This window comes from Rhineura floridana, chromosome 19, assembly GCF_030035675.1.
Source record: "Rhineura floridana isolate rRhiFlo1 chromosome 19, rRhiFlo1.hap2, whole genome shotgun sequence".
NCBI lineage: Eukaryota > Metazoa > Chordata > Lepidosauria > Squamata > Rhineuridae > Rhineura > Rhineura floridana.
In genome coordinates this window covers 13,496,187-13,520,052 of record NC_084498.1, presented here as the reverse complement: position 1 = coordinate 13,520,052, position 23,866 = coordinate 13,496,187, and the positions used below count along the sequence as shown (strand labels likewise).

At 42.7% G+C, this 23,866-nt stretch overlaps 1 protein-coding gene across 13 annotated transcripts in view; it reads left to right on the top strand.

Annotated features, from left to right (window-relative positions):
- Window positions 1-23,866, top strand: part of RIMBP2 (RIMS binding protein 2) — a 274,019-nt gene that overhangs the window by 52,935 nt on the left and 197,218 nt on the right. For 12 of the 13 annotated variants that reach the window (XM_061602674.1, XM_061602665.1, XM_061602672.1 and 9 more), the window contains exon 2: window positions 15,958-16,086. The exons of the other annotated variant lie outside the window; for it this stretch is intronic. In XM_061602674.1, the coding sequence (XP_061458658.1) occupies window positions 15,958-16,086 (129 nt within the window). The remainder of the gene's footprint in view (window positions 1-15,957; window positions 16,087-23,866) is intronic. 13 annotated transcript variants of the gene reach the window in all.

Below are 23,866 nucleotides of genomic sequence, written 5' to 3'. Positions count from 1 at the left end.
GATTTCTGTTAAGGCTTTCAGGGGGAAAAAGGAAGGTTTAAGATTTGCCTCTATAAGCTTTGATTGCTATAATGGGCAACTGTGGTGGATTTCACATAGATGGGGAGAGTGAAAGCTCAGGGGAATTGGAGTGTACTTTGCTCCCAGGTAGGATACAGATATAGACAGCCAGGGCCAGCACCAAGATCAGCATCACTGGGCACCTGCTAAGGCCCTTACCCCAGCAGGGGCCCCACTTCCACTCTCTGGAGACTCCTGCTCCTCAGCTTCTTTGCTGTCACGGGGTATGTTCACTCGCTGTCTCTGCGGGTGCAAACAATGGCAAGAGATGCAACAGCACTCTTTACTGCCCTTTTGCTCATCTGTGGGTGGTTATATGGATTGAGCCCAGACGAAAAGGGCAAGCAAGTGGGCAGAGAGCACCAACAGCAGCTTGCCCTCTAAAACTAGCACCGCAGGTATCATTCCAACAGGTGGAAGCATATTTTATTTCCAAACACACGCCTGACACCTTTTGGGTATAACAGATCTTCCTTGGGGGGTAAGCAATAAAAGAATGAAAACAACCATCATTTTCAACCTCTTAGCCAGGCTTGCAGAAAGCAGCTCGTGTATGAACAGCGGCACAGAACAGAATGCTCTCCACTACCTATCGAACCAGTCCTGTCTACTTGGTGGGATTTGGCAGAGTTGGCCACACCCCTCACTGGTCCTGCTTTGTGCCCTCCTTTCATGCTTTGTCCTGGCTGGGATGTGTTCTTGAACTCTGATAAGGCCTTTTGTTTGCTTGGATAGAGAATGGAGAGGCATGTAAGGGGTGGGCAGACAAGAAACATCTGACTTTTGCATGACTGGAATGCAGCTGACCGTACAAAGTGTAAGAGTCACATCAGTTTTTTTCCTCTGGTCCTGTCTAGCACTGGCATGTGGCTCCTGGATAGGGATGACATAGAATTCCAGTGGAAATGGAAAAGGAAGCAGAAATTGTTGCAGTTTGCATGTTCATCTGTGGTAAGGAATGGAAAGTGGGCTGCATTCAGAGAGCAGTTTATTCCATTTTCACAGAATTTCCTTATCTGATAACTTCCGCATTTTATTTGATCTTTGACACAATGTAAAAGCCCCTTCTAGAAATCTAGCAGAATATAGTGGAAGTCTAGTGCCCATGTCTATGTTAATTGCCTCCAGAAAACGTTGTTTGTAGCCCCATTAACTCCAAAAACTGCACATGTGAAGTAACAAAATTTGGGGCAGTATGCTAGCCAGTGTGGTGTAGTGGTTAAGGTGTTGGACTACCGTTCGAATCCCCACACAGCCATGAAGCTCACTGGGTGACCCTGGGCCAGTCAGCCTCAGAGGAAGGCAATGGTAGACCCCCTCTGAATACCGCTTACCATGAAAACCCTATTCACAGGGTCGCCATAGGTCCATGTCCATTTTTTTTCATACTAGCATATTGTTCTTTCTTGCCATTTTCATGTGGGAATCATGGGGGAACAGAAGTGTGCATGTGCAGAAAGGGTGCGGGAGGAGCAACTTGTCCAATGATGTTCATTGTTGTGTCACACCACACCCACTGGTGTCAATGAAATTTAGAGTGACATAGCGGTATATCGGTCAAAAAGCCACAGTTCCATAGGGCAACAGCTACTACAGTGTGAAAGTAATCGAGACAGAAGCGCTACCATTATAATCAGTAAAACTAACACAATAAACCCCTGTAACTTGAGCCCATTATTCCATGTCCTGCACTCTGGGACAATCGAGAAGAGATCCTGGCCCTCCTCTGTATGACAACCTTTCAAGTACTTGAAGAGTGCTATCATATCTCCCCTCAGTCTTCTCTTTTCAAGGCTAAACTTGCCCAGTTCTTTCAGTCTCTCCTCATAGGGCTTTGTTTCCAGTCTCCTGATCATCCTCGTTGCCCTCCTCTGAACCCGTTCCAGTTTGTCTGCATCCTTCTTAAAGGGTGCTGTCCAGAACTGGATGCAGTACTCAAGATGAGGCCTAACCAGTGCCGAATAGAGGAAAACCAATACTTCATGCGATTTGGAAACTATACTTCTGTTAATGCAGCCTAAAATATCATTTGCCTTTTCTGCAGCCACATCACACTGTTAGCTCATATTCATCTTGTGATCAACAACAATCCCTAGATCCTTCTCGCATGTAGTATTGCTGAGCCAAGTATCCCCCATCTTATTTGTGCATTCGGTTTCTTTTTCCTAGGTGTAGAACTTTGCAGTTATTCCTGTTAAATTTCATTCTGTTCTTTTCAACCCAGTGCTCCAGGCTATCAAGATCCCTTTGAATTTTGTTTCTGTCTTCCAAGGTATTCGATATCCCTCCCAATTATATATCATCTGCAAATTTGATAGGAATTCCCTGCACCTCCTCATCCAAGACATTAATAAAAATGTTGAAGAGCACTGGGCCCAGGACTGAGCCCTGCAGTACCCCACTCATTACTTCCCCCCAGTTTGAGAAGGAACCATTGATAAGCACTCTTTGAGTACGATTCTGTAGCCAACTGTGGATCCATCTGATAGTTGTTCCATCCAGCCTACATTTAGCTAGCTTGCTAATCAAAATATCATGGGGTACTTTGTAACAAGCTTTGCTGAAGCAGAAATATATTATGTCCAAAGCGTTCCCACAGTCTACCAGGGAGGTTACCCAATCAAAAAAATGAGATAAGATTAGTTTGGCAGGATTTGTTCTTGATAAATCCATGTTGGCTTCTAGTAATCACTGTATTGTTTTCAAGGTGCTTATAGATTTACTGCTTTATCATCTGCACCAGAATTTTCCCGGGGATCGATGTCAAGCTGACTGGTCTGTATTTCTCTGGTTCCTCCTTTTTGCCTTTTCTGAAGATGGGGACAACACTTGCCTTCCTCCAGTCATTCGGCACTTCACCCTCCTCCACGATTTCACAAAGATAATAGTCAGTGGTTCTGAGAGTTCTTCAACCAGTTCCTTCAATTCTCTAGGATGCAGTTCATCAGGCCCTGGAGATTTGAACTTGTTCAAAGTGATTAGGTATTCCTTGACCTTTTGTCTATTGATCTCAAGCTGCAATCCTGCCCCTTGAACTTCATGTTTCCCAGGAGGGTCATAGACCCCCTTCTGGGAGAAGACTGAGCCAAAGTAGGAATTGAGCCTTTTTGTTGCTATAGCATCCCTCGCTAACCTCAGCTCATTCTCAGCTTTAGCCTTTCTGACACCATCCCTGCAATTCCGTGCTACCTTCTGTACTTTTCCTATGTGGTCTGGCCTTCCTTGCACTTCCTGTATGTGTCCTTTTTTGTTTTAGGTCATCTCTAAGCTTTCTGTGAAGCCATATTGGCTTCTTCTGCTGTCTTCCCCCTTTTTCCTTGACGGAATTGTTTGCCATTGTGCCTTCAGAATTTCCTCTTTTAGAAGCTCCCACCTATCTTGGACTTCTTTTCTCACTAGGGTCACTCGTCATGGAACCTTACTTACCATTGTTTTGAGTTCATTAAAATCTGCTTTCCTGAATCCAGGGATACTCTCAGCTTTTGCTTCCTTTAAAATCAAGTATAGCATAGTCACTTTCGCCCACAGTTCCCATAACTGTTACTCCTTCTACCAAGTCATATCTGTTCGTTATAGTCAAGTCAAGGATAGCTGATCCTCTAGTTGCTTCCTCCACTTTCTGTAGGAGAAAATTATCTCCAACACAAGTTAGAAATTTCTTGCAGGTGTTGTGTTTGGCAGAATTTGTCTCCTAACATAAGAACATAAGAAGAGCCTGCTGGATCAGGCCAGTGGCCCATCTAGTCCAGCATCCTGTTCTCACAGTGGCCAACCAGGTGCCTGGGGGAAGCCTGCAAGCAGGACCCGAGTGCAAGAACACTCTCCCATCCTGAGGCTTCCAGCAACTGGTTTTCAGAAGCATGGTGCCTCTGACTAGGGTGGCAGAGCACGGCCATCACGGCTAGTAGCCATTGATAGCCCTGTCCTCCATGAATTTGTCTAATCTTCTTTTAAAGCCATCCAAGCTGGTGGCCATTACTGCATCTTGTGGGAGCAAATTCCATATTTTAACTATGTGCTGAGTAAAGAAGTACTTCCTTTTGTCTGTCCTGAATCTTCCAACATTCAGCTTCTTTGAATGCCCACGAGTTCTAGTATTATGAGAGAGGGAGAAGAACTTTTCTCTCTCCACTTTCTCAATGCCATGCATAATTTTATACACTTCTATCATGTCTCCTCTGACCCGCCTTTTCCCTAAAATGAAAAGCCCCAAATGCTACAACCTTTCCTCGTAAGGGAGTCGCTCCATCCCCTTGATCATTCTGGTTGCCCTCTTCTGAACCTTTTCCAACTCTATAATATCCTTTTTGAGATGAGGCGACCAGAACTGTACACAGTATTCCAAATGCGGCCGCACCATAGATTTATACAACGGCATTATAATATTGGCTGTTTTATTTTCATTACCTTTCCTAATTATCCCTAGCATGGAATTTGCCTTTTTCTCAGCTGCCGCACACTGGGTCGACATTTTCATCGTGCTGTCCACTACAACCCCAAGGTCTCTCTCCTGGTCGGTCACCGCCAGTTCAGACCCCATGAGCGTATATGTGAAATTAAGATTTTTTGCTCCAATATGCATAATTTTACACTTGTTTATCTTGAATTGCATTTGCCATTTTTCCGCCCATTCAGTCAGTTTGGAGAGGTCTCTTTGGAGCTCTTCGCAATCCCTTTTTGTTTTAACAACCCTGAACAATTTAGTGTCGTTAGCAAACTTGGCCACTTCACTGCTCACTCCTAATTCTAGGTCGTTAATGAACAAATTGAAAATTACAGGTCCCAATACCGATCCTTGAGAGACTCCACTTTCTACAGCCCTACAGCTATCAGGGTAATTGAAGTCGCCCATTACTACTACATCATGCCACCTCAAAACATTGGCAATTTGCTTTGCAAAAGTTTAATCCTCATCTTCTCCTTGATTGGGTGGTCGGTAGTAGACTCCAACCACCATTTTCATTTTATTCCTTGTCCCATTTATTTTAACCCAGATACTCTCAGTGGAGCTACCAAGCTCATCTTCCTGTATTTCTGTACAGGGATATATATTTTTAACACATAGCGCAACTCTGCCTCCCTTTCCATTCCTTCTGCTCTTTTTGAACAAGTTATATCCTTCAATTGCTGTATTTCAGTCATGGGAGTCATCCCACCAAGTTTCAGTTATACCTGTCAAGTTGTTTTGAGGTTTCCTTTATGCTGAAATGAATGTAGGTTATGCAAATAGTTATGCTAGTTACACAACTTATGTTAAAGAGCGGGCAGAGGGACAGATAACATAGCATTTGGTGGAAAGTGAACTGCAACAGAATGGGAACAGTACTGATTGTGATGAATATGGGTCAGAACTGAAGTCATTGCCTTCTTATATCCCTAGCCCTGGAAGGTGCCCTGAATTGCTAGCCCTCAATAGAGAAATCTTGCAATTGACAGAAGTTGTTACAGTGTGAAGCATTAATTTGTTCAACCAAGTTAAATCTGTAGTTTTGCAATTCAAATGTTGTGGGGAGGGCAGCACAAAATGTGTAACGACAATATCATTTTTGCACAATATGTGTCTGAACAATATCATTCTTGTTGCAAATTGCAAAATTGGTTGGGTTGTCTGTGAGAGAGAAACAAATCCTCAAAAATTTTCAAATGACACGTTGATGGAAAATAAACAACAAAGTGTGTTTCGTTAAGGACACTGAAGACAAATTGCTTTCAAGTTCAGTTTATCTTTCTTTTTTGATGTGTTCCTTAGTGTCAGATCTATGCTTATATCTTTCTTTTCTTTTTAAATTCTCCCTGACAGCAACATGTTGGTTCACAAGTGTTGTATTGCTTAAGATTCCATTTGGTGAGTTGTTGGGGTGGGGGGAGGTGTCATATGCTTAGCCACTGAAGAGGATGCTTCTTCAAGTGAATTTGCCCTTCACTATAAGGCCCCAGAGTGGATTCAAACAATATACAGTGATAAAAACAGTTAAAATGGTTACAATTATAAAACAAGTAAAACCAGTTCCAAATGGTCTCCTCCTTCCTGCCTGCAGCAACCAGGCAGCAAAGGAGACTTAAAGTCTGCTCCTGGAGGTGGGGCCTCAAGAAAGGAGATAACATGGGGCCAGTCAGTACTAGCTCAGGGGCTGGTAGTTCCAACCCTGAGCCGTGGTGCTTCCCTACACGGAACAATGATGCACATCGCTTTCCTGGGTTCCTGGTTCTAGTCTTGGCAGCTCCTGACGCTGCTATGAACTCGGGCAGAGCTTTTGAAGTTGGGTTTTTTTTAAAAAAAAACTGTTGGGTCATTTTTGGGAACAGTTTCTGCAAACCCCTGGCTTGTAGCCACTGTTCACTATATCACCAACTTAATCTTTTTTTTTCTTTATATGCTCTCAGTTTAGCCATCTGCTGCCAATTTAACATCGCTCAGCGTTGGCAGTTTTCTTATGTGTTCTTTGCTTTGTCTTTAAAAAAAATCAATAGGCAAGAGTTTTAAAGAAAAGGATCTGTAAACCAATTAAGCTCTTGAAGAAGAAAGCCACAATTCCCTTTAATGTGCTGAGTAGGGTGTTCTGGAAGCATCAGATCTCACTTGTAGAGTGGAAAGGGTTTGTTTGTTTGTTTGTTTAATTTAAGAGATCACTGTTTAGGAGCAAAGCACATGCTTTGTATGCAGAAGGTCCCTGGTTCAGTTGCTGGCTTCTCCTGTTATAAAAGGATCTCAGATGTCAGCACTGGGAAAGACCTGAGAAACTGGAGAGTGGCTGTCAGTCAGAACAGGCATTACTGGGCTAGATCAATCTGTGGTCTGGGGAAGGCTGTTGTTGTTGTTATCCAGGATGAACAAGTTGGGTTCTGGAGGAACTCCGGCTCAGCCAGCTGGATCCCGGCTCAGCTGGGCTAGGCCATTGTAACTCGTTCATCCTGGCTCAGCCAGAGATACACCAGGCTAACTTGTTCAGTCAGGACCTAGCTGGCTAAGCTGAGACCAGTGCCCTGAAAAAATGGACATTCTGGGGGAGTGGCTGGGGGGGGGGGGAAACTTACACTGGACCCTAACTTTGTTCAGCTCAGTCATGTGACCTGGCAACCTGGTTGAACTTGCACTGACAAAAATGGTGGTGTAAGTCAAATTCTATTTTACAGGCTTATTTTCCCTCTGCCAGACTTGGGCCAGCTGAGCAGTCAGTAAACAGCCTTGTTCCTGAATGGTGTTTGGATCTGGCATACTTAACCCCAGTTTAAGTTAAGCTGGCATAAAGTATGCCAGATCCAAACTCCACTTACTCTTCCCTGGCTTCTATACTCAGGATTGCTCTGCCCGTGAGTTACCGTGCACATGCACACACACACACACACACACAATATTGAACACAAATGCACATGCAATTCATAAAAATGCATAAGCATCCCATCCAGCACGTCACATATGACAACCAGGACCCTTGTGTACTCTATCATCTTTTCTCCTTATTTATTTATTTATTTATATATGTTATATACTGCCCAGACTACAGGGTGGTTTACAACACAGAATGTAATAAACAATGAAGGTCAATATATAACATAACTTTATAATGCAAAAAAAAAAATAAAGTTACATAATACAATTAATAAGTAATACATAATGCATACCTACTAAGCAGCAATGTCAAATTATACACAATACTATCCCAGAAATAAATTCCACAGCCCCTGTAATATATAGAGTCTCATGACATAAGTTGTTATCCTACTTATCAAGGATCTCTGCTTGAACCATCCTACATTGCTGAAGACTGGTTATATTGGATAGGTCTTGATAAGCCTTGGAATGGCAGAGTTGAAGGGGCCAGGAAATGAAGGTGGGGAGGCCCATTTGTCCAAATCAGATGATATTGCTCAGATTATTTAACTTTAAGAATTGCTGCATGAACTTGCTTGTTTTCTTCTTCCCTCCCCATCTCCCTTTCCTTTCCTATTGTGTCTATGAAATTGTAAGGCTTTGGATAGGAACTGTCTTTTTATCTTTGCACAGTGTATAGGAAATTATAGATGTTTTATAAGTTGCTATTATTCAGAGTAATAGTTAGGGCTCTTTTATACTCTCTCTTTTTGGATGGATCACTGTATTATGTGCACATGCCTAGATGAGTCTTGGGCTCGCATGCTCCCCTAATCGCCTCCTACTGAACAGGGAATCAGAGGGATCTGCTTCCATTTCTAACCAAACCAGTGTTTCTTGTTTCATTCCAACTATGGTTAATTTAAAAAAGCCAGGATCAAACTTTGATTTATGATCTTGACTTTTTCAGTAATCATGATTTAAATTAATCAGAGTTCTCCTGATTTTACATGTAAAGAGGAACTCACGTTCGTTTTAAAAGTGGAAACAGATGTTTCCAATCTCCTCCTTGCAGCTATGCTGGGATGGGGATTGCCCACATTTGAGGTTCATTCTCCTTGTGCTAAACCATATTGTAGCATTGTGTCTGACCCAGTCAACTTGTGTCCATTTTCTCTGGAATATAGAAAGCTGTCAAGTCAGATCACTGGTTCATCTGGTTCAATATTGTTGGCACTCATTGGCATTTTAGGCAGGGTTGAACCTGAGACATTTTATTTATTATTTGTTTATTTGTTTGTTTGTTTAATTTGTATCCCGCCCTTCTTCCCAGCAGGGTGGCAAACAAAGCACTAAAACACTTTAAAACATCATAAAAACAGATCTTAAAATGCATTAAAACAAAACAGCATTAAAAACATTTAAAAAACAACTTTAAAAAAGGGTTAAAACATTATTAAAAATATATTAAACAATTTTCATGCAAAGCACATTCTCTACCACTGAGTTATGGTCCCTCTCCTCTGTAAAAGCCTATCTTGAAATGGCTTTCAAAATAGAGTGTATTAGTAAGCTGGATGCAACTTTTATTTTTAAGTCATGTTTAATGGAATGAATGCTTGCAGCATGATTCTTTTACATGATTATTCAGATGTAACTGTCCATAGGACTGCAGCCTTTGGTAACACAGGAGGTTTTTGCCTTGCCTATTTGTCCCATGTCCTATCGGCTCTGTCTGGGGGCTGAATGAAATGAATCAGGGAGACTGGGCGGGGGGGGGGCTTCCTCTCTTCTGAGCTGAAGTGCAATGTCATATACCTCCTTAAATTGTATCAGCGCCCCCCATTCACGTTGATATGTTGTTTCTGTACCCTATATCTCTGTTTCTGTAGTTCCATGGGCTTTGCAAGAAGTGAGGCTGTCCTAAATGTTGCCTGCAGAACACTGAAGAGCTCTGGATTTTATTTTATTTTTGTTAAAACATAGTAGCAGAGACTTTTTTTTGTTAAAAGCTCTGTTTCACTTTTTTTTTAAAAAAAGCCCTACATTGTTCTGCTTTAACACACACACCCCTCCCAAGCAGAACTCCACAGGCGGCATTATAGACAGCCTCAAGTTTTAAGGTAAATTGGAAGCCTGTAAGGCCAATCAGAGGACACCAACAAACACTGGGGAAAAAAGGCTGGTGTGAAGCTGCAAAGTTTTTTTTAAAATGCACATTTTTTCCAAGAAATCATGCCATTCAGCCACATCTTAATTGTTTTAAGGTAAAAAGAGCAAGAGATAAACTCCTGTCCCTACCCCCATAAAGAAGTATGGAGAGTAGTAAATAAATCACTTTTACTTCCGACACAAAGCATCTCTGCCCCCATTTTTCTGCATTTTGTCAGCCTTAATCCACTCTGGAGGGGCTCCTATGCCTATAAATTTAATTCACTGTGGCAGAAGGGAAGAAAAGTGTAGCTGTTTTTAGATGCAACACACCAAGCGTTGTCATTTACAGACCAGCTCAGAACCCAAATTACAGATCAAAGCAGAGAGAATACAGAGTGACTTGGAAGCAAGCTGAAATTTTAAAAAACATCACCAATACAAGGCGAATCGTGGGTTCCATGTACACTCCTATTAAAGTGGCAAATGATGTGAAATATGCCTCTAATCATGTACTTAATGTGGGAGAAGAAAGTTCAAATGTCATTAAGGGGTCACAGGAAGCTGCATTTTGTGGAATCAGACCATTGGTCCATTTAATTCGGTATTGTCACACTGACTGGCAGCTGCTCTCCAGATTTTTTGGGGGGGCTTTATTTGCCCTACCTTAGGATGCTGTGGTTTGAACCTTGTATTGTTTGCATGCAAAGATAATGTGTCCTATCACTGAGCTCATAGAGCTTACAATAGCAACGAAGGCGTCTTTGGTATAATCTGTTCATTTTAAGAGCGCAGTTGGGGTCTGGGTGTCGTAATAATTGAGGTAAGATTCTGCTGTGCTCTGCAAAGCTTGAAAGATGTGATGCAAGCAAGATTTATTCCAACATTGCCTTTCCATGCAGACACGCTATTTCCAGAAGTGCCCTGGTGGATTGATAGCTTTGTAATTGCTGACATTTTTTGCTTGATTGGTTGAACATCGTTCTCTGTCTTGTTCTCCAGCTACCGATTTCCTTGGCTGTGGTACATTTGTCACTGTAGGAAGTAAAAAGTAAATGGAAACAAAAAAGGCAAAGTGCTCCCTGTTAATTTATACAGTATATTGTGCAATAAGCAGCAAGTTAGCAGCACCCTTCCTTTTACTTTCTATAATGCAGGCCCCTTTCAGAAATACTGCAATTAGGTGAGGGGGGGGTTGGAGCTAGGCTGGAGGAGAAATCCGATTCCGTTTGCATTTAAAGCGCAATTTTTCAAATTTACACTTTCCAAAACAACATGAGAACCGAAACACAGCCATCCTTCAAAATTCACACTTACCTGAATTTTGCAATGCAGTTCTCCCACCAAACAATATTTGCAAAATGGAGAAAGTGCTCGTAAAAGTGAGCATACTGAAAATAACATTCAAAAATGCATTGTATTAGGAGAAAACAGCTTGCAAAAATGTGTACGTTAGTCAAAACTGCATACGAAAATGTATTTTTAGGAGAAAGTCATACTAAAATGCTAAAGAATTTCCATGAGGTTTTTTGTTTTTAAAATTGCAAATTGCTGCAGAAATGTGAAGAACTGAATTTAAGACTGGAAAAATGAGAAAAGGACAGAAGTGACATTGACAGGTCTTTCCATCCAGGAGACATTAGATTTATTGGGGTCAATCCACTAGTGGGCTGTCCTGAAATGAAGAGGAGCAGTGCCATTTCAATTAGGCTGATGTTGGCGAACTTACCAGCCAGTTGTGCCCTGTAATAATATCTGTGTATGTGGGTGGGTGGAAGAAAGGGTGCCATTTTTGTGTGTCCCCTCTTTCCCGTACACTAACATGTCTTGGATCAGCCCTGCTACATGGAATGCTGACTTCAGATTTTGGTTTTAAGCTCCACACACATCATACATTTAAAGCACATGACTTCCCTCAAAGAATTCTGGGAACTGTAATTTGTTAAGGGTGCCAGGAATTGTAACGCTGTGAGGGTTAAACTATAGTTCCAAAGATGCTTTGGGGGAATAATGTGTTTTAAATGTATGGTGTGTACACAGACTTAGAGGAGGCAGAAAAAAATAGCAAAAGGGTATAACTTAAGGTAGCTTTGCTCTATCTAGAATTAAGAGGCAGAGGTGTAACGCAGGAAGCTGCCTTATACCAAGTCATATGATTAGTCTGTTAAGCTTAGTACTGTCTACTCCAACCTTCTCTAACCTCATGCCTTCCAGATATGGTTGGACTATAACTCCCATCATCTCTAACCAAAGCTCATGCTGGTGGCAGCTGATAGGGGTTGGGAGTCCAAAATATCTGGAGGGTACCAGATTGGGGAAGGCTGGTCTGTACGGAATGGCAGTTAGACTCCTGTCAAACCCTGGAGAGTTTGTCAGTCCTATCTGGAGATGCCGAGGATTGAACTTGGGGTCTTCTACATGCAAAGCGTGTACTCTTCCACTGAGCTGCAGGGAGCTGAGTTTTGTGCATTGAACCAACCGGCACAATATTTGAATATAGTCCTCTCATTTTAGAATATTTAATATCGACAGTGCCTGCAACATTGGAGATCTTTTAAACATAGCTTTTCTTGCTTCCTCCTCCCAGTGCAGATAAAAGAATCCTATTATGATGATGATGAAAGCAGTGTATCTTTATCTGACTGTTTCATTAGGGCTGAATGGATCTCGGAGATTGAATTACAGTTTTTATTCAGCTGATACAAAAGCAGTCAGTGGTACGCCTATGAATAAATGAACAACCTTGCCATCCCATGCCTAGCATGGAGATGGAAGATGGCATGGAGCCACCTCTCAATATTATTAAAGGAGCTGATAAAAACTTGGCAAGCTTGTCCCACCTGAACTGGCATTGAAAGAAGGAATCTCACATGGCTTTGGTGCCAGGGCATACAGGCACCAGAAAGATGAAACAGGTGGTGTTTTTGCTGATAGACAAGATTTATGATGTAGATATCAGATGCATGTGCTGTTCGTTTTGGTGATGATAAACCTCCAAATGTAACCAACTTTTCAGGGCTTTATATTTAATATTAAGAGTTATGAGCAGACTCTTGGTGAGCTCCGGCCTTGTAAAACCAAATCCTGATCTCTCTTATGGTGTTCTCCATTTTTGGTTTCATCTACCTCAGCATTTATTTATTTATTTATTGCACTTGTATACCGCCTCATAGCCGAAGCTCTCTGGGCGGTTTACAGCAATCAAAAACATTAAAACAAATATACAATTTAAAACACATATTTTAAAAACAATTTAAAACACAATTTTAAAATTTAAAACAATATAAAAACAATTTCAAACACATGCTAAAATGCCTGGGAGAAGAGGAAAGTCTTGACCTGGTGCCGAAAATATAACAGTGTTGGCGCCAGGTGCACCTCATCAGGGAGATCATTCCATAATTTGGGGGCCACCACTGAGAAGGCCCTCTCCCTTGTTGCCACCCTCCCAGCTTTCCTTGGAGTAGGCACCCAGAGAAGGGCCTTTGATCTTGAACGTAGTGTACGGGTGGGTTCGTATCGGGAGAGGCGTTCCATCAGGTATTGTGGTCCCAAGCCATGTAAGGCTTTATAGGTCAAAACCAGCACCTTGAATTCAGCTCGGAAACATACAGGCAGCCAATGCAAGCGGGCCAGAATCGGTTTTATATGTTTGGACCGTCTGGTCCCTGTTACCAATCTGGCCGCTGCATTTTCCGAACCATCTTCAAAGGCAGCCCCACGTAGAGTGCATTGCAGTAATCTAATTTGGAGGTTACCAGAGCATGGACAACTGAAGCCAGGTTATCCCTGTCCAGATAGGGACGTAGTTGGGCCACCAACCAAAGTTGGTAGAAGGCACTCCGTGCCACTGAGGCTACCTAAGCCTCAAGTGACAGAGATGGTTCTAGGAGAACCCCTAAGCTACGAACCTGCTCCTTCAGGGGGAATGCAACCCCATCCAGGACAGGTTGGACATCCACCATCTGGTCAGAAGAACCACCCACTAGTAGCATCTCAGCCAGTCCATTGTCGCAGCCAAGCACCGGTTCAGCACAGTGACAGCCTCACCTGAAGAAGATGAAAAGGAGAAATAGAGCTGCATGTCATCAGCATACTGATGGCAACGCACTCCAAAGCTCCGGATGACCGCACCCAACAGTTTCATGTAGATGTTGAACAGCATGGGGGACAGAGCTGACCCCTGCGGAACCCCATACTGGAGAGTCCAGGGTGCCGAGCAATGTTCCCCAAGCACCACCTTCTGGAGGCGACCTGCCAAGTAGGAGTGGAACCACTGCAATGCAGTACCTCCCACTCCCAACTCGGCTAGTCTCCCCAGAAGGATACCATGGTCGATGATATCAAAAGCCGCTGAGAGATCAAGGAGAATCAACAGAGTCACACTCCCCCTGTCTCTCTCCTGACAGAGGTCATTATACAGGGTGACCAAGGCTGTTTCTGTTCCAAAACCAGGCCTGAAACCCGACTGAAATGGATCCAGATAATCGGTCTCATCCAAGAGCGTCTGGAGCTGGCCTGCAACCACTCGTTCCAAGGCCTTGCCCAGGAATGGAACATTTGCTACCGGCCTATAGTTATTAAGATTTTCTGGGTCCAGGGAGGTTCTCTTCAGGAATGGTTTCACTACTGCCTCTTTCAGACAGCCAGGGACCACCCCCTCTCACAGAGAGGCATTAATCACTTCCCTGGCCCAGCCGGCTGTTCCATCCCTGCTAGCTTTTATTAGCCAAGAAGGGCAAGGATCCAGCACAGAAGTGGTTGCACGAACCTGTCCAAGCACCTTGTCAACGTCCTCAAGCTGCACCAACTGAAACTCATCCAAGAAATCGGGACAAGGCTGTGCTCTGGATACCTTGCTTGATTCACTTGCTATAACACTGGAGTCTAAGTCCTGGCAGATGCTAAAGATTTTTTACTGGAAGTGCCTAGCAAATTCATAACAGCGGGCCTCAGATGGTTCTGCCATGTCCCTGGGGCCAGAGTGTAATAGCCCCCGTACAATTTATTTTTGCTTGGCTACAAACTTTTAACAGAGTCCATATTTGAACTGAGCAAGGGTTAGAGGACTGGCAACTTCTGCTCCACCTGCTGACTTGTTCATCAGTACCAGACTAGACCTCTGCAGCATTCCCTCCATACACACACAAACACACATATTATCCTAGCGGTCATGTCCACGCCATACATTTAAATCATACTTAAAGCACATGGCTTCCCCCAATGAATCCTGGGAACTGTAGTTTACCCCTTACAGAGCCACAATTCCTAGCATCGTTAATAAATTACAGTGCCCAGGATTCTTTGTGGAAGCCATGTGATTTTAAGTGAGGTTGTGCGCACCTTACTTTTTGGTACACTGTATGGGGTGGATGTGCATGTGGGTGCAATTGTACAAGTTTAGCTTTAATAAAATGTAAGTGGAGGGAAATTGTAAACTCGGGTGAACAATTCCAGGACAAAGTTAGCTATTCTTGACACTAGGAACAGAGGAAGCTGCTTTATATCAGACCAGACCATTGTCCATGTGCTGTTGCACCTTGGACAGTTCCTTCAAAGTTCAGACTAAGAGGGGATTCAATGCCCCACTGACATCAGAGCTACCAGTCTCCACTGCATCTAGCCCAGTATTATTTACTCTGAATAGGGCCATAAGAAGGCATCGTCTTCCATTCCACCTTGTACTCGCCTCATGCAGCACTGTTTCTGTTCCACGTAGTTCATCTTCCACCGAAAACTATTTTATATTGCTGTCTGTTGTGGTGAAATTACATATTAATTACATAAATTATTACAAACTGGAGTGACATACCTAGGTATATTTAGCTTGTGTGTGGGGAGGGATGAAGGAAATAAAAAGCATCCTGCAATTCTAAACACACTTATTGGGGAATAAACCCCATTGAGCTTGGTGGGACTTACTTCTGAGTAAACGTGCTCTAGATTGTAGTGTAAATGAAATAATAGAGGATTCAAAATGCATGGGCTGCACACACTTCAGAAACTATAATGATAATTCATCTAGCGTAGCTGGCAAGGATGGGAACATATTTTTGCTGTTGCTTGTAAAATATTTGAACACATGGTATTCAAAAGCATTCCATAAACTGGTCCATGGACCACTGGTGGTCCTCTAGCTTCATTCAGGTGGGTCCACATAGTATCTGTAAAAACACTGTTAAAAATCACACAGCATCTAGCACAGTGCATTACAATTTCTACAACAGGCAGAAAAATGATTAAGTGGTCCACCAAGACCCTCAGCAGTTTTCAAGTAGTCCATGGGGGTGGGAGTTTGGGAACCACTGCTATAAACTATGCTATTTTAAAAAAACTTGAAAAGATAATGCAGTGTTCTACTTATTACATCCCCCCCAAATTGATGATTTGAACTCTTATGCCCCCCTCCCTGCTCTTCTGTTTGCCCCTCACAGTTTGGAAATGAACTACCTGCAGTGCTGCAGAACACATTTGGTCGGATCCATATTTTAGAGGAGAAGAAACAGGATTTTTGGTCTAACATCACTCCACTAAGCCAGAAGAATAATCAGTGGAGCTTTTTAGTAAGTCACCAGATTTAAATTTTCTTTTTTTGGATTACCTTGGCTTGCTTGGAGGCAGATGTGTTTTTGCTGTTCCAATGTAACTGCCAGAAGTCTTTCATAAGGTCGTCTTACGCCTTTTCCTCTCCCCACTGCCTTGCTAGACATGTATTGCTATGCACAGTCTTTGGATTCTTTGTGTTTCTACTAGAGGGCATATAAAATGGAACGTTTCAAAGCCAAAATATTATTTTATTGGGTAAAAGGGCACCTTGTACGCAGCAATTAATCTTGTTTCCAATTTCAAACAAGCTTTTTATATAACTGCCAATATTACATTTGGATTTTGGGGGGGTATCATTTGAGTCACTGTAGCAAGGATGGAGTCTTCCAGCTGATAACTTAGTTTGCCCCTCAAACGATGTTCTGTGAAAGTTGAACATTACAAATTTGACTGTTCTGATGGGAATATGCATGATGTTATACCGTAAGAATACAAGAAAATGTGCCAAAACACCTGGGCTGGAAAAGATAATGGCACAGTTGTTCTGGTTTGGACATTCACCCTGTGTTGAGCATATTCTGTTTTATTTTAGCATTTTGTAGTCTGCCTTATATTCCAAGGTGGCTTAGCATCATGACAAACTCAAAGTAAACTCAAAGCAGTAACAAAATAATATATAAAGCCAACAGCATCAGTAAAACCAATAGAATGCAATAGCTGCATAACATTTCTCTCGCTATGCATTAAGACCTGGGTGAATAAAAAGCATTTTAGGCTAGCCCTGAAAATTCAAAAGTGTGATGCTAGGCAGGCTTTCCTGGGGAAGGGAGTTCCATAACGAAGTCACTATCCACAGCAGCTACACTCTAATCAGTGGGGACCTTGCTGGGTCCTGGATCTTTGGCAGGTGCCTGCCCATTCTTACTCTTGACACCAGCCTTGAAGTCATGTTCCTACTCTTTGGAACTCCCTGCCTATTGACATCAGGGAGGTGCCTTTGCTGTATTCAGCACCTGCTTAAAACTTTTTTGTTTAGGCAAGACTATCCAGGCACACAGATACTAGTTTTTATTTTATTTGTAGTCTGCTGCTGTTTAGATTGTTTTAAAAATGTTTTAATTGCTTGTTTTTAACTGTTATTTTGATCATTTTAATGTCTTTGTAAACCACTTAGAGGTTTTTTACAATAAAGTGGTATATACATTTAAAAAAAATAATAGATGATGGTAAGATTGGAGGTGGAGAACTTGACATGGGGCTGCTATTTTCAGCAACAGTTCTGTGTTGAGCATAATGTCTAGCACTATCCTCTCTCTGAAATGAAATCACAGCTCCACTGAGCTACATCTTTTCTACCAATACATGGAAGGCTGGGATCCCAACATTTTAATTTTCAATATTCAGCTCAATACAGAATCCTTTCCCCCCCTTTTTTAAAAAAAAAAGTCAGATAAGAGAATTGATTCCCCCTTTACCATTTGAAACCACAAAAATATGCAGCCTTTGGATTCAACAAAACATAGTTTGAGGCAGCAGGATGACATAGTCAGACAGTTGACTTTGTTATGTTGGTTTTGAGCACAATGTGTCATTCTGCCCAGAGGGATATCATGCATTGGTTTTTTGTCTTTGGAACAGCCATGCTGTGGTTTGTATGAATCTCCAGGTCTCTCTAAAAGTAGGATTTTTTTTTGAACTTCGCAAATATTGGTAGGTTGCTGTTCAGGATTATTTATTGGCCATGAAATTGATGAGAAGCCCCATTGACTTCAGTGTGGTAAAGATTCCTCATTTGCAAAGTGCAGTTTTAAGAGTTTCAGTGGTATGTAATGTGCTCTACGTGGGGTTACCCTTGAAAACGGTCCGGAAGCTGCAACTGGTACAGAATGCGGCGGCTCACCTGATTAAGGGTAGCCGCCGGCGAGACCACATCACTCCAGTGCTGAAGGAGTTGCACTGGTTACCAGTTGCTTTCCATGCCCAGTTCAAGGTGTTGGTTTTCACCATTAAAACCCTGCATGGTTTTGGCCCAGTCTATCTGGAAGAGCGCCTCCAGCATCATCAACGTTGCTGTGCAACAAGATCAGCCTCAAAAAGACCTTCTCTCTGTCCCACCAGTTAAAACAGCTAGACTGGTGAGAACTAGGGAGAGGGCTTTTTCAATCGTGGCACCCACTCTGTGGAACTCTCTCCCAAATGACATCCGCCATGCCCCCTCCATGATGAGCTTCCGCTGGACCTTGAAAACCTGGCTCTGCAGGCAGGCTTTTGGGGCGGGTTAGGTTTTAGTGTTATTGTTGGAATTTTAAGGTTTTAATGTGAATTATATGTTTTTATGTTGTACGTCGCCCAGAGTGGCTGGTAAACCAGCCAGATGGGCGACTAATAAATTTAATAAATAAATAAATAATATGAGAAGCACCTCCCTGATGGAGAATTTTTCCCCATTGGGATCGTTTGCTGTGGGTCCTTAAAAAATATTTGAGGACACAGGCTTGAACCAAAAAGGTAGGCCTTTATTCTTTATAAGCATATGCAGGGTCAGCCTCCCAGAAACATCCAGGAGAGACTGCACTGAGACACTGTGTGCAAGCTCTTTTATAGAGTAGAGTTACAGCATGTGGCAGTGATTCACCAATCTCACGAGATCCTGCCCACCTGTCGTGTCCAGGTTGAGGCTCAGGAACCAGACCAGTTGGTGAAAGCAAATCAGTTTTTATTAAAGTGATACCCAGACAAAGACTATGTCATCTCATGAACTTTAACTACTAAACATAACCTGCGACAGAGAAGAGAGTTGACAGAACAAGGAACCACTACTCCCCCTGTCCCTTAAGAAGGGGGCAAACGAGTGCGAATTCTCTCACTCCGCCTCAAAGTGCCCTCATCCACACCCCGCCTCTCCCCCTTCTTTTGCCGCCTCTTTTGCTGTCTCCTTGTACGTGGTGAAGGGGGTGCCACCGCCCCCTCCCCTCCTGAGAAATCTGACTCAGGTATGGGGGAAAGCGGGGGGGGGCAATGCTTAAAGCATCTGGCTGTTTCTCCTTGCTTTTTCCTGGATCAGGAGGGGGTTGGATTCCTCCTTGCCCTCCCTCCTTCTCCAACTCCTCCAAGCTCGGAGGGGGAGGAGGCGTGGGAAGCTCACGGTAAGAATCTATGTCTGTTGGACATTCAAGGTCCTCGCTCCCAGACAGTTCTATCTCTGAGATTCCCTCCCCCTCTTCTGCTTCTCCTTCACACGACTCTGTCCAAATGACCCCCTCCCTCTCCTCATCGTCTGAAACTTCAGGGCCCTAATCCTGCATCCTGACACCACCCAACATCACAGTTCCTCCTCTCTACAATCGTTTCTAAACCAATCAGAAAGTATTAGGCATCTCCACGCTGATTCCAAAATTCTGTCCATCTCAATTTCAGGCCAGTACCATTGTGAAGGTGCCTTCAAGCATACCCAGTACATTCCATATGCCATTGTTCCTGATCAGTCAGGCTGACCCAGGTACACCTAGAGATATTTGGACAAGTTCCTTGGGTTAAGTTTGCCTCAATTTAGGGTATTTGGGAATGTATGAGCACCCTGTAGTTCTGTTCCTTTGCCATAGGGGTCCTTATGTCCGTATACTTTCTCATTATCCCCCACTCCAGTTGGGGGCTAGTTCCATAGGAGTTGATGGCCTCAGGATATCATAGACTGCTACAATTAAAGAGATGATCCTGGATAGGATGGACAAGGATCTCACTAAGATTTCTATTAATTGGATTGGTTTTGCTTCTTGTTTGGAGGTCTAATTAAGCTTCATATGTGGAGTCTGGAAGATGTTTTCCTCTAGCTCAGATTGGGTAGTGACTTAACAAAGGTAGTCTTTTCCTGTGCATGTGGCTTGGCGCACTCACTTGGAATGATTTGCTAGTCTCCTGAATGGGCACTCCTTTTTCACTCCAACTTTCTGTTTGCGATATGCTGTAATTTAGGTGGTCCATCTGTGGGTATTGGTGAATTGTTGAGGGAAGCTTGTGCTTTGGGCTGGGATGCTGGACTGGTAGATGACAGTTCCATTTCCATTATTAAATGTCTAATGAAATGTCCACCATTTGTTGTTGCTTTCTGTATTTCACTTTTCATTCGTGACCCTTTGATTCTTGCCCTGTAAATCATGACCATCTTTACCCTTACTTCAGGTATGGGGAACATTTGGTCCTCTAGATGTTGCTGAACTAGAACTCCCATCAGCCCCAGCAAGCATGGCCAATGGGGAGGGATGATGGGAGTTATAGTTCAGCAACATCTGGAGGGTTAATTGGTTGCTAGACAGGCAAGTGGATCTGAGATGTGGGTGAGGATTGGTAATGAAGATGATTATTTCATACAAGGAGAGAGAGAGAAAAAACGTCAATGTGCCATTCTCAAGGCAGTCAACAATTATAGTAAAGTAAAAAACACATACAATGCAGTCAACATTTAAAATAAAATTGAAATCGTAGTACCATTCAAAACAGAATAAAAACCTCAGGAGTAAAAACTCATTTTAAAAAAAGTAGTATCTAAAAAGCCCACAGGACGAGAGAGGTTCCTCAAGGACCACAGACTTGTTGGCTAAAGGCTCTATACCACAGCAGCCTTCAAGATTGTTTTCCCCCCAAGTGATCCCTGAGTAAATTATGTGGAAATGTTACTGTAGGTAGGTCCACTGCATTCCACTTGGTGGATTTTACCACCTCTCTTCATTGGACTGCAGGCTGTAAGGGATGGTGCATGGCCAGTGGGCAGGAATAATGAGAGTTATAGTTCCCAACAACATCTGGAGGGCCACAGGTTCCCCTTCCCCAATGTACAAGCACAGGGTCTAGTCCTCCTTCCTCATCTGTTCCTAGTGGCTGCAGCCAGGTACTGCAGTGTGCATAGCTGCAGGGGTGCTGACTTATGGGCTGCAAACTGCCTACTGAGCTCTCCTTTCCCCATGCCTGCTTCTTTTCAAGTAGCAAATAAAGCTGAATGAATGCATATTAAATAAGTTAACAAGCAAGCCCCGATAACAAAACCAGCAGTTTCCTGAGCTTCCAGATGCAGCCATGCGATCTGCTCAGTCTGAATAGCTCCGTTTTTCCCCACATCAGCTTTTTTGCATTTTCTCTGCCCAAAGCACTATTCCTTTTCTTGTTTTTTTTTTAACCTTGGCTTGATGTTTGAAGAAATGAACATGATTAAGTTGGGGGAAATTATATTGCAACTCCAAATCCCAATTGAATGAATTGACTTAGTGAAATTCTGCATGGTCAATTTTCCAGCTATGAATGCAGCCCAAATCTCTGGGGAATTAGGTTTGCTGTGCTCAGTAATAACCCTTAAAACTTGCCACTTGCCAGAGATAATAGAGGCCTGCAGTCTTGCAGTTAAGTGTGCGTCAGTGAGGCTGTTGAGCTCCACAAGTCAGGTGGAAGGTTCAGGGAGACCAAATAATGACACATCGACCAAGAACCTTACTCCCAGCAGCTTGCAGGGAAGCTTATTTTTTCCAGCAGACCAATGAAGGAAATTGGAGTAGAAGCCTGAGAATTGCAGATTAATGCTGTAGATTTCTTGGATAAATCTGAAAGGCTTTGGAGAGCTGCTGCTGCAGGTGTGATTTGTTGTCAGATATATCCCCTATAATGCAGTGATGGGGAAGCTGTGGGCTGCTTGGTGTTGCTGGACTCCAATTCCCATCAGTCCCAGCCAGCATGGCCAATGATCAGGGATGATGGGAGCTGTAGTTCAGCAACATTTGGCGTGTTCAAACCCTGCTATAATACATGCTTCTTTGTTGAAGCATAGGTCTACTTTGCATATCAGACATCACAAAGCCTGAAAGTAGGAATTCCCCTTCAGATGTATGTGTGGATGTTATAACGCCCCATTCTCTGACTGCTATCTGCTATGTTAAGACGATTGATTGATTTGATTTGATTTATATCCCGCCCTGTCTCCTAGTAGGAGCCCAGGGCGGCGAATATGGCCGTATGCACTCTTAAGATTAAACACTCATAGAGCTTCCTTCAAGTAAGCATGCATAGAATTGTGTTAACCCTGCAATAGCCTGTCATGCTCTGACTTGTGAAACAGGGTGTGTTAGTCCATTGATCTTCAACTCCCTGATATATTAGACAGGCACTGTCTCTGTTATCTTTTTGGAACCTACTGAAGACTTTCTTCTTTCAACAAACTTTTAAGTAGATATTTTATCACAGTCCGGATGTGCTTTGGAATTGTTTTTAAAGATGTTTTGTTTTTAAGATTTTTTAAAAAGATGTTTTTTATATTTTATCACTTGTTTGCTGCCCTGAGCTCTCTTTGCAAGGAAGGGTGGGATATAAATTTAATAAACAAACAAACTAACTTGTAGTTCAGATCCCAAAACTGGTTGATGGGCCAACCTAAAGTGGGTCATACTAGAAGGGCAACCATTATTTTCTTTAAAAAAATTATTATATTTTATGTATTTACCATCAATGCACATGGCACTTAACAAAATACAAGAGCACATATTCCATCTTTGAGGAGTTTAAATCTAAAACGGGGATCAGAAACTGCCCTCCCCCCAAAACACACCAGATGCTGTTGGACTACAACTGCAATAATCCCTGACCATTGTCTATGATGGCTGGAGCTGATGAAAGTTTTAGTCCAAGAAGATCTGGGGAGGGGACACATTCCCCACCCTTGAACTAAAGTTTGATGTAGATGAGACAAGGAAATGGAGACAGTGTGCATTTCAGTTACATACAGTAGGCTGAGTTATACAGGTCCTATAACTATAATATATGGAATGGAGACTAGCAGGTTTTGCCAAAGACTTTAGGGTGGCCTTTGAGGAGCAATTTGAAAGAAGGAAGCAAGGTGACATTGCATAGGTCTTCCGGGAGGCAGCGATTGGAAAAGGTAGGAGTCACTTGAGTTTGCAGGCCTTTAAGCATAGATGGGGATATGGAGAGAAATAAGGAAAAAACACAGAGAGGGCACACCAGTGAGAGAGAAACAACAGACTCACAGAGAAAAGGATATTTAGAAAAAAATTGGAAAGTGGATCCTTATAGGAGGTTGGGAGTGTGTCTCCCATTTGTAAAGGTTGAATGCTGCCCCATAACAATTTTTCTTTTTTAATTGCTGACTTTTCACAATGAGATTGGTTTGTACATATTGTTAGTGATGGGTGAATCTGTCAATTTTGGTTTCTCTCAGTTTCTAATTTTTTTACAAGAAGGCTCCATTCAAACAAGGGGAAGGGCCGTAGCTCAGGGGCAGAACATCTGCCTTGCATACAGAAAGTCCCAAGTTCAATCCCTGGCATCTCCATGTAGGGCTGGGAGAGGCTCCCGCCTGAAACCCTGGAGAGCTGCTGCCAGTCAGTGTTGACAATACTGAGCTAAATGGACCAATGGTTGACTCAGGATAAGGCAGCTTCCTATGTTCCATATCTTAAGTTCAGTTCCCCACATGTCTACATCAGTTTGCATTTTTTTAAGTACTCATGAAAATTCTTCAGCATTTAACTGCAAATGTCTCCTAATATACATATTTTAATGCAATTTTGCCTAATATACACATTTTTGCAAGCAAATTTCCCCAGGAAATGCATTTTGTACACATTACTCGGCTGGAGAACTGCACTGGAAAATGCAGAGAAGTGTAAATTTAGAAGGACGGCTGTGTTTTGATTTGCAGATTGTTTCTGGAAATGCAAATTAAATAAGTTTGCCTTTAAATGAGAACCGAACTGAATTTCTCCCCCATCTCTACATATACATTGACTGCAAATTAAG